Here is a 10,749-nt window from a genome sequence, read left to right on the forward strand (position 1 = left end):
TTTTTACGTTAAATGTGATAAGTAGCCACTCTGACATATGAATTTCTGTCTAAAAACCTCACGTCTTCCTTTCAGCTCAGTTTGCGGTTTCAAGAGGTTTCTGTGAGAGAGAAAAATGACCTCTCCGGCTACTCAACAGCACTACTCCCACCTAAAGAAGGACTGTCTGGACAACAAGAAGCTGTTTGAGGACCCAGAGTTTCCTGTCACCAATGCATCTCTGTTTTACAAGAATCCACCTCATGGTCATGTTGTGTGGAAGAGACCTGGGGTGAGACACACCAAACCTTTTTTTGTCCTCATCCTCACTCCCTAATTCTTGGGATTTACCGGTAGCGCCCAAGTTCTTTCAATTCAATTTGACAAAGAGAAATTTAAATGATTGCGTCAAGCCATCCATGCACACAAGATCTAAGATGTACGCTCCACAGTCAACTGTTGCTCAGATGACATGTCAGCCTTTGTTTGTTATGTTTTAATAGCCATGTAATGCATAGGAGTGTTACAAAGGTGAATATCTGAGGTTTGGCCATAACACTGTGCTGCATGAGTCATGGGTGGATTCTTAAAAATTATAAGGAATAATCACTGTGTTCCATTGCACAATGAATGGCATTGCCAGAGGGCCTCAAGGTTTTCAGTAGAATTTCAATTCTACCATTGTTTCAATGGTTGATCACTCCTGAAAAAAGTCCAGGTGATACTGAATGTATTTACCCATGGTTGAAAGATTGACTACATTAGTATGAATGAACAAAGGAGAATCTGACAAGGCCTTACATAACAAAACACATTTTCCAATCAAACTGAATCCATCTTTCCCTCTTGAAATTCTTCTTTTTCCTTTGCAGGAGATCAGCTATGATCCTCACCTGTTTGTGGAGGGCATCAGCTCCCACGACCTGAACCAGGGAGATCTGGGTAACTGCTGGTTTGTGGCGGCCTGTTCCTGCTTGGCTCTGAAGCCAGACCTCTGGCCAAAGGTGAGTCTTTCTGCTCATGTTCCTCCATTCTGCCTGAGCCTTAGATGAGGGTGACAAGTGGGTCTGCAAGGATATTAGATTTTTTTTTTCTAAGCAATTTCTTTGTCTCATCGCTGTGTTGCAGGTGATTCCTGACTGGAAGGAGCAGGAGTGGGATCCCAAACACCCAGAGCGCTATGCTGGCATCTTCCACTTCCAGTTCTGGGTGTTTGGTGAGTGGATGGATGTGGTGGTGGATGACCGACTGCCCACCATCAATGGAGAACTCATCTACTGCTACTCCAACGTCAAAAACGAGTTCTGGAGTGCCCTTCTGGAGAAGGCCTATGCCAAGTTAGTGTGACAGTAGATCGTGTAATATCTGTGTCGAGTGTCCTTCCCGTACCCCTTCATGACCTCTGACCTCTCTGAACGCAGACTGTCTGGCTGCTATGAGTCTCTGGACGGAGGCAACACCGGGGACGCTGTGGTGGACTTCAGCGGAGCCGTGGCGGAGACCATCGATCTGGAGACAGACTTCCACAGCGACAAGAAAAAGCAGGATAAACTGTTTGAGGACCTGCTGAAAGTCTACGAAAGGGATGGGATCATCTGTAGCTCCATAAAGGTTCTTTGAATCTCAGAGCTCTCCTCAAGTCATCCCAAACCATGAACTGAGTCATCCAGTTAGGGAAACAGACCCTCTGACTGACAGTTTGCTGTGCTTGTCTCTCCACTAGGCAGCAAGTAATGAAATTGAAGCGAGGATGTCTTGCAGGCTGGTGAAGGGTCATGCCTACGCAGTGACTGACATGAAGAGCGTGCATTTGGAAAAAGAGGGTCAGGCCGTTCCCCTGATCCGCATGAGAAACCCCTGGGGCAGGACCGAGTGGAACGGAGCCTGGAGCGACAGGTGAGGATGAGGAGCAAGATGGCATTCAGCGTCAGAAATGTAGGCCACAAATCTTTCTCCTTTAGAATCCTTCCCAGTCAAACCCTCCACTCCCATCTCTCTGTTTAGCTCAGCAGAATGGAAGAATGTTGGAAGCGTGGAGAGAAACAAGCTCGGCGTCACTGTACAGGATGATGGGGAGTTTTGGTGAGTGTCAACAGAACATTGTCATTTGGGGATGTTTGGCATTTTTGGTTGAGGAATTAAGGACACAGCTGTTAATATCTCAACCGTAAAGTCCGTTGACGCATCTCTTCGATGACGTTCGAATGCTTTTCTAATGTGTGAGTAAATGTGGCGTTAATCATTTGTACGTTTTGTGTGTGTTGGTAGGATGTCGTTCGCTGACTGGTGTAAGTACTTCACATTCGCAGATGTGTGTCACGTCATCAACACCTCCTTGGACGGCATCGACAAGACATGGAAGGAGGTGGTGAATTTTGGTAGCTGGACCAAACACGCGGAGCCACTGAAGAATCGATGTGGTGGCTGCATAAACAACAGACAGACCTTCCTGCAGAACCCACAGGTACCAGCCAGTCCCACACTACTGGGGTTCTTATCTGCACACATGAGAGCTGCCATTCCAGGCTTGTTTAACTCCTGACCAGGACTGTGTATATATTTGCATTTGCATATTTACATGTATTCATTTAGCAGACGCTTTTATCCAAAGCGACTTCCAAGAGAGAGCTTTACAAAAGGGCATAGGTCACTGATCATAAACAACGACATAGCCTCAAAAACATTGCGGGTAGCCAAAACATGAAGCATATATTGTGAAAAGCAAATAAGTGCCAATGGGAAGCAACATAATAGCATGTAGTTAGTTATTTGACGTCATGGTAGCATGTTGTTAGTAGTGCTGTCCACAGTGCTTCATGGTAGACATGTCTTTGTTCTCTTGTTGCAGTATGTGTTTGACGTGACCAAGGACATGGACGAGGTCTTGGTCTCCCTGCAGCAGAGAGACATGAAGATCCACAGGATGATCGGACAAGGAGAGAACCTCACCATTGGCTTTACCATCCTCAAGGTGGGTCAGGGGGACAGCAGAGACGGTGAAACTGTACTGAACAGCAGCAGGACTGGGAGGAAGGCTTGGCCAGCGAGTCGTCTACAGACAGGGTGTTTGTCTGGGGCGGGGGGCGTCACTCCAAGGTCAGATTATTTTAGGGAGCCCTTTGGGCTCCATACTTGGCTTTCCCCCTCAGTCAAAGAATTTGGCCAAATCAATGGAATCTCAGTTTCTCCTGTTGGACAAACAGCAGATCAATCAGTGGGTGTTTACACAAAGATGCAGACCTTACTGGAACAAGAATGGCCATTTCAATAAGAACACTAATTACACTTGATATATTTTCGATGTGAGAAAGCTAGACAAAGATTGACTTTACTCTGGTGATTTAATCACATTAGTTTTTGTTCTTTTTAAGGTGGACCGCGACAGGAAAGATCGCATACTTTATCACTTCACCCCCAAGATAAACGTGCACATGTCAGAGTTCTTCGATGATCGTACGGTGTTCAGGAGGTGGATGCTGCCCAAGGGCCGTTACATCATCATCCCCTCCACCTTCGAGCCAGAGAAACTGGGAGACTTCATGCTACGTCTTTTCACTCCCACAGAGTCAGGATGCAGGTACAGCCAGCTCCCATTTAGTCATTATTCCAAGGTTCACACAAAGACCTACATTGTTCTTTGTGGGCCTTTTTCAATGAGATTGGCTGACATTACTGCTTGTACTTGATTATGTTCCCCCACCTCCCATCTCTCTATCTTTCTCTCTATTGTTCGCTCTCTCTCTCTCTCTCGCTCTCTCTCTCTCTCTCTCTCTCTCTCTCAGAGAGCTGCTGGAGCGTGTTGTAGGGAAATAGAACACTCAACATCGAAGAACGTTTGGAACTGAATTGTGTTCTGAACTGTAGGTGATCAGCTGTCTCTGCAACGTTCTCTCTTGCTCTCTGTGGGTATACTATGACATTTCTGAGTCTCTTCAGGATTTGCTTTGGGTTTAGCATCAGTTCAACATTTTATTACCCCAATAATCTAATCATTATTGTGTCATGTTATTATTAGCTTTTATTATATCCACTATTTAATTCTGATTGAGCTTTATTGGTTTAAAAAAAAAAGTATTCACTTGTTTCCTACCAACTGTCTGCTAAGTGTTCTCAAGAATGATTGCCTTTCCCACCCAGGTGATGATTGATTTATTGTGTAAAAAACCTTTACTCAGTGGGATCCTTGGGACACTAACACGCTTCCCAAGGCTGTGCCTTGACAGACGTGACACACAATGACTGATGGGTCAGAATGACCCGAAGATAACACAAGGGTTAAGACACAAAGGCCCAAAGGTGATATTGTCCATGAAAAAAGGTGTGAAGCTATGGGCTGCAGATCTTTAGAGTAAAACAGGGCAAGGCAAGTAACTGGCTGGAGAAACACTGGAGTTTCGACCGGGAACTGAAGATCACAGGAGAAAGGGAAGTATGAATCCACAAAAAACTGGTATAATTCAAAACTCAGTAGCCTCGTAATTCAACATGTGACTGACGTAACAATCTGGCAGAATTTGGATGGTGAGCAGGGTTGAAGTAGGATGTTTATTGCAGATCTGCAGCAGGTGAGAGTAGTTGTGTGGAAACTCCGCCCATGCACTCACACACACGCACGGGGAAAGGGAGGGAGGAGAACACAAGGAAAAAGAAAGAAATCCAGTGTCACAGGCAGGGGCGTGACACTAGTAGTCACTCGGTCCTTAAAAATGGCATCGGTGCATCCCTAATGTCAACGCTCCCGTGATATGTGAAAAAACCTGATGTGTTAGAATTATATTGTTTCAAATGACTCACTGCCTACATGAACACATTCCAGGAAGGAGTATTTCTGACAGTCATTACTATGCAATAAAATGTCCTTATTACCATAACAGTGATTCTTATCTCCCAGCATTATTAAATAGATCATACTGTAATCTGCAATAATCCTATGATGGTAATAATGTGTGTTATTTACAGCACATGTATGAACATTACAGCACGAAATGTCTTATTTTAGCAAGGTTACACAAATGTAAAAATGTGGTCCAGGACTGTGTGGGCACACGGCGCCCCCTAGTGGCTGCTGTACTTCATAGCTTCCTTTGCTGCTAACTTCAGGCAGGAATCCTGAGGGAGACTGCTGCGATGGTCAGTACCAGGCCTGAGTGATTGGGTCATGGACATGTGCAAGCTGTGTCTTGAGCTGTTGGTCACAGTGACCTGTACCTGGAGAAACTACTTGGATGAAATTATCTAACATTTTTATAGTTAAGATCCGTATATGTTTATTGTATGCACCTTCCTGCCGCAGTAAATTCCTTGTTTGTGTGAACTTACATTAAAGCTCCTTCTGATTCTGATTCTGATGAACCTCAACGTGCATCTCCAGCTGCTGAGGAAGTCCCTGAACTCTGGGTGGAGCCTCAGAGCCTCTCCGTGACGTCAGGCTGGTTTACGGATAGCGTGCGTGTTCACGAAGGAATGCATTTCGAGGAAACTTCTTTCCAAGTAGGAGGAGTGACAAGTGAAGCAACATGTTGTTTCAGGGAGGGGACACGAGGACACGAGGACACCTGAACTGCTGGGTGATGTTTGAACGTCTCAGAGGTCATGTCCAGTCTGGTGAGGTGGTGTTTGCGGAGACTTACAGAACCATGTTACTGTAAGAGATTGCTTTTCTGAAGAAGTTAGTCTGGAACATTTTGTTTTGTGTGAGACTTTATCTTAGAGAATCATGCCTCGATAAAACAGAGAAAATAGAATGCTCTCTATCACAGCCTCCATGTAACAACATGCATCTGGGCTTAACTGCCCAAACTGAAACCACATATTTTGAAGCTGTTCATACTGACAGTGGTAGTGATAAAGTTAAATATATATCTCAGATTTTTCACAATTCAGTTACTCAGGTGAGTAGACAAAGCTATACTGGATGCCTATTAAAGTATAGAGAAATACATTACAACCAGATCAAATTTGTTGAACTAAATCAAAATAACCTGTCGGACGACATCTTCAATACTAGGAATAGATTTGCTCCCAAGATAATCACGCACTTGATAAACTTCTGAACATAAGAAGATCCTCCTCCTCTCACACACTCTCAGAAGGAAGCAGATCCACAACACTACCAGTCAGGTACAGTCGACTTTTCTACTTCTACTTTGACTTTTCTTTGTAAACGTTTTTTGACAAATTCATAACAAGGTCTTGTATTTATAGCACAGTGTGACAGAGTGGAAAGAAAGAAATATTCCTCAAATAACTTTAATATCCATAATGTCCATAGTCTGTTTATTTGTACATATTTTTTCTTCAATCCGTTTGTTGTCCTGTAGGATAAAAAAAATATTTATGTCATGTAGTCTGGAAATATGTATGCAATTTTTATGATGTGAAATGTGATATGTAGCCGCTCTGACACTTATCTGAATTTCTGTCTAAAAACCTCACGTCTTCCTTTCAGCTCAGTTTGCGGTTTCAAGAGGTTTCTGTGAGAGAGAAAAATGACCTCTCCGGCTACTCAACAGCATTACTCCCACCTAAAGAAGGACTGTCTGGACAACAAGAAGCTGTTTGAGGACCCAGAGTTTCCTGTCACCAATGCATCTCTGTTTTACAAGAATCCACCTCATGGTCATGTTGTGTGGAAGAGACCTGGGGTGAGACACACCAAACCTTTTTTTGTCCTCATCCTCACTCCCTAATTCTTGGGATTCACCTGTAGCACCCAAGTTCTTTCAATTTAATTATACAAAGAGATTTTTTAAGGATTGCGTCAAGACATCCATGCACACCAGATCTAAGGTTTACGCTCCACAGTCAACTGATGCTGGGATGACGTTTCAGCGTTTGTTTGTTTTGTTTTAATAGGCGTAGTAGCGTTACAAAGGTGAATATCTGAGGTTTGGCCTTAACACTGTGCTGCATGAGTCATGGGTGGATTCTTAGAAATCATGAGGAAGAATCGCTGTGTTCCATTGCACAATGAATGGCATTGCCAGAGGGCCTCAATGTTTTCAGTAGAATTTGCGACCGTTGTTTCAATCGTTGATCACTTCTGAAAAATGTAGTAGGGAGTATTCCAGAAAGCAGGTTATGTGACATACCTGGTTCAAAGATTGAACTGAAGGAACAAAGGAGAATCTGACAAGGCATTACATAAAAAAAAACACATTTTTCTAATCAAACTGAATCCATCTTTCCCTCTTGAAATTCCTCTTTTTCCTTTGCAGGAGATCAGCGATGATCCTCACCTGTTTGTGGAGGGCATCAGCTCCCACGACCTGAACCAGGGAGATCTGGGTAACTGCTGGTTTGTGGCGGCCTGTTCCTGCTTGGCTCTGAAGCCAGACCTCTGGCCAAAGGTGAGTCTTTCTGCTCATGTTCCTCCATTCTGCCTGAGCCTTAGATGAGGGTGACAAGTGGGTCTGCAAGGATATTAGATTTTTTTTTTCTAAGCAATTTCTTTGTCTCATCGCTGTGTTGCAGGTGATTCCTGACTGGAAGGAGCAGGAGTGGGATCCCAAACACCCAGAGCGCTATGCTGGCATCTTCCACTTCCAGTTCTGGGTGTTTGGTGAGTGGATGGATGTGGTGGTGGATGACCAACTGCCCACCATCAATGGAAAACTCATCTACTGCCACTCCAACGTCAAAAACGAGTTCTGGAGTGCCCTTCTGGAGAAGGCCTATGCCAAGTTAGTGTGACAGTAGATCGTGTAATATATGTGTCGAGTGTCCTTCCCGTACCCCTTCATGACCTCTGACCTCTCTGAACGCAGACTGTCTGGCTGCTATGAGTCTCTGGACGGAGGCAACACGGCGGACGCCGTGGTGGACTTCAGCGGAGCCGTGGCAGAGACCATCGATCTGGAGACAGACTTCCAGAGCGACAAGAAAAAGCAGGATAAACTGTTTGAGGACCTGCTGAGAGTCTACAACCGGGATGGGATCATCTGTAGCTCCATAAAGGTTCTTTGAATCTCAGAGCTCTCCTCAAGTTAACCCAAACCACGGACTGAGTAAGTTAGGGAAACAGACCCTCTGACTGACAGTTTGCTGTGCTTGTCTCTCCACTAGGCAGCAAGTCATGAAATTGAAGCGAGGATGTCTTGCAGGCTGGTGAAGGGTCATGCCTACGCAGTGACTGACATGAAGAGCGTGCATTTGGAAAAAGAGGGTCAGGCCGTTCCCCTGATCCGCATGAGAAACCCCTGGGGCAGGACCGAGTGGAACGGAGCCTGGAGCGACAGGTGAGGATGAGGAGCAAGATGGCATTCAGCGTCAGAAATGTAGGCCACAAATCTCCTTTCTCCTTTAGAATCCTTCCCAGTCAAACCCTCCACTCCCATCTCTGTGTTTAGCTCAGCAGAATGGAAGAATGTTGGAAGCGTGGAGAGAAAAAAGCTCGGCATCACTGTACAGGATGATGGGGAGTTTTGGTGAGTGTCAACAGAACATTGTCATTTGGGGATGTTTGGCATTTTTGGTTGAGGAATTAAAGTCACAGCTGCTAATATCTCAACCGTAAAGTCCGTTGACGCCTCTCTTCGATGATGTTCGAAAGCTTTTCTAATGTGTGAGTAAATGTGGCGTTAATCATTTGAACGTTTTGTGTGTGTTGGTAGGATGTCGTTCGCTGACTGGTGTAAGTACTTCACATTCGCAGATGTGTGTCACGTCATCAACACCTCCTTGGACGGCATCAACAAGACATGGAAGGAGGTGGTGCATTTTGGTAGCTGGACCAAGCACGCGGAGCCACTGAAGAATCGATGTGGTGGCTGCATAAACAACAAACAGACCTTCCTGCAGAACCCACAGGTACCAGCCCCACCCACTCCATCAACACGTTCAACTGGCGGTCAGATCTGTGGACACAAGAGAGCTGCCATGGACGAGCCAGTTTAACTCCTGAGTCACAAGACTCTTTTCAAGAGCAACTCTTGATCAAGGCTGTGTTCACATTAGACGTCATGGTAGCATGTTGTTAGCAGTGCTGTCCAAAGTGCTTCATGGTAGACATGTCTTTGTTCTCTTGTTGCAGTACAAGTTGGACGTGACCGAGGAGATGGCTAAGGTCCGGATCTCCCTGCAGCAGAGAGACATGAAGATCCACAGGATGATCGGCCAAGGAGAGAACCTCAGCATTGGCTTTACCATCCTCAAGGTGGGTCAGGGGGACAGCAGAGACGGTGAATCTGTACTGAACAGCAGCAGGACTGGGAGGAAGGCTTGGCCAGCGAGTCGTCTACAGACAGGGTGTTTGTCTGGGGCGGGGGGCGTCACTCCAAGGTCAGATTATTTTAGGGAGCCCTTTGGGCTCCATACTTGGCTTTCCCCCTCAGTCAAAGAATTTGGCAAAATCAATGGAATCTCACTTTTGGGTGTTTACACAAAGATGCAGACCTTACTGGAACAAGAATGACCATTTCAATAAGAACAGTAATCACACTTGATATATTTTGGATGTCAGAAAGCTAAACAGACACCATAGTCTGCATATCTATTTCAAAGATTATGTGATTTAATCACATTACTGTTTGTGTTCTTTTTAAGATGGAACGCAACAGGAAACATCGCATACATCACTTCACCCCCGAGGAAAACGTGGACAGGTCAGAGTTCATCAAAGTTCGTACGGTGTTCAGGAGGTGCATGTTGCCCAAGGGTCGTTACGTCATCATCCCCTCCACCTTCAAGCCAGAGAAACTGGGAGACTTCATGCTACGTGTTTTCACTGACAAAGAGTCAGGATGCAGGTACAGACAGCTCCCATTTATTCATTATTCCAAGGTTCACACAAAGACCTACATTGTTCTTTGTGGGCCTATTTCAATGAGATTGGCTGACATCACTGCCTATACTTGTTTATGTTCCCCCATCTCCCATCTCTCTATCTTTCTATCTTTCTCTCTATCTCTCCCACTCTCTCTCTCTCTCTCTCTCTCTCTCGCTCTCGCTCTCTCTCTCTCTCTCTCTCTCTCTCTCTCTCTGTCTCTCTCTCTCTCAGAGAGCTGCTGGAGCCTGTCGTAAGGAATTAGAACACTCAACATCGAAGAACGTTTGGAACTGAATCGTGTTCTGAACTGTAGATGATCAGCTGTCTCTGTTAAGTTCTCTCTTGCTCTCTGTGGGTATACTATGACATTTCTGTGTCTCTTCAGGATTCGCTTTGGGTTTAGCATCAGTTCAACATTTTATTACCCCGATAATCTAATCATTATTGTGTCATGTTATTATTAGCTTTTATTAAATCCACTATTTAATTCTGATTGAGCTTTTTGAGGGTCTGCTAAGTGTTCTCAAGAATGATTGCCTTTCTCACCCATGTGATGATTGATTTATTGTCATTGTGTCAAAAGTCTGTACGCAGTGGGATCCTTGGGCTGCTGGCTAACGAGACACTAAAACGCTTCCCAAGGCTGTGCCTTAACAGACGTGAACACATGGTACAACTCTATATAGGGCCTGGGGTCTCGATGATCAGAGGGATGACCAGAAGCCTGCGTCATTCACCTGCGTCTGGTCACCTCTAATCTCCCTGACATGTGACCGGTGTCTACTCCACCTTCTGACAGTATGCAGAGCAGCTCATCTCTCTAGTAAGGCTGTGTCTTTGGTTTCCTCATCACACATAGGTGGAAGGAGTTTACAAAGCAGTGATACATACCTTTTAACTGCTCTTTTACCCGGCTATAAATAATGTAATGTTCTCATTCCAATACTGGTGCTTTTTATTTTGAAAGATTATTAAATGGATGAACTGACAATGTTCTGATTATG

The 10,749-nt window shown here is 44.9% G+C and overlaps 2 protein-coding genes across 3 annotated transcripts; both read left to right on the forward strand.

Annotated features, from left to right (window-relative positions):
• The first annotated feature begins 100 nt into the window (after positions 1-100).
• Positions 101-3,819, forward strand: LOC136963304 (calpain-5-like). Its single transcript, XM_067257399.1, has 10 exons — positions 101-271; positions 852-983; positions 1,108-1,316; positions 1,401-1,590; positions 1,703-1,875; positions 1,984-2,061; positions 2,248-2,443; positions 2,828-2,950; positions 3,351-3,556; positions 3,762-3,819. Exons 1-10 carry the CDS (start codon positions 116-118, stop codon positions 3,790-3,792), a joined length of 1,494 nt encoding a protein of 497 aa, XP_067113500.1. The 5' UTR covers positions 101-115; the 3' UTR covers positions 3,793-3,819.
• Positions 3,820-6,031: 2,212 nt separating this feature from the next.
• Positions 6,032-10,749, forward strand: LOC136963306 (calpain-5-like). Of its 2 annotated transcripts, XM_067257402.1 has the most exons (11): positions 6,032-6,099; positions 6,428-6,623; positions 7,197-7,328; positions 7,453-7,661; positions 7,746-7,935; positions 8,044-8,216; positions 8,328-8,405; positions 8,592-8,787; positions 9,011-9,133; positions 9,523-9,725; positions 9,977-10,749. In XM_067257402.1, the coding sequence occupies exons 2-11, from the start codon at positions 6,468-6,470 to the stop codon at positions 10,005-10,007; spliced, it is 1,491 nt and encodes a 496-aa protein (XP_067113503.1). In that variant the 5' UTR covers positions 6,032-6,099; positions 6,428-6,467; the 3' UTR covers positions 10,008-10,749. The 2 variants fall into 2 exon arrangements, with proteins under 2 accessions (XP_067113503.1, XP_067113504.1); XM_067257403.1 differs by lacking the exon at positions 6,032-6,099 and having other exon boundaries at positions 6,423-6,623.

The sequence above is a fragment of the Osmerus mordax genome, chromosome 19 (genome assembly GCF_038355195.1).
Source record: "Osmerus mordax isolate fOsmMor3 chromosome 19, fOsmMor3.pri, whole genome shotgun sequence".
In the NCBI taxonomy this organism is placed as follows: Eukaryota; Metazoa; Chordata; class Actinopteri; order Osmeriformes; family Osmeridae; genus Osmerus; species Osmerus mordax.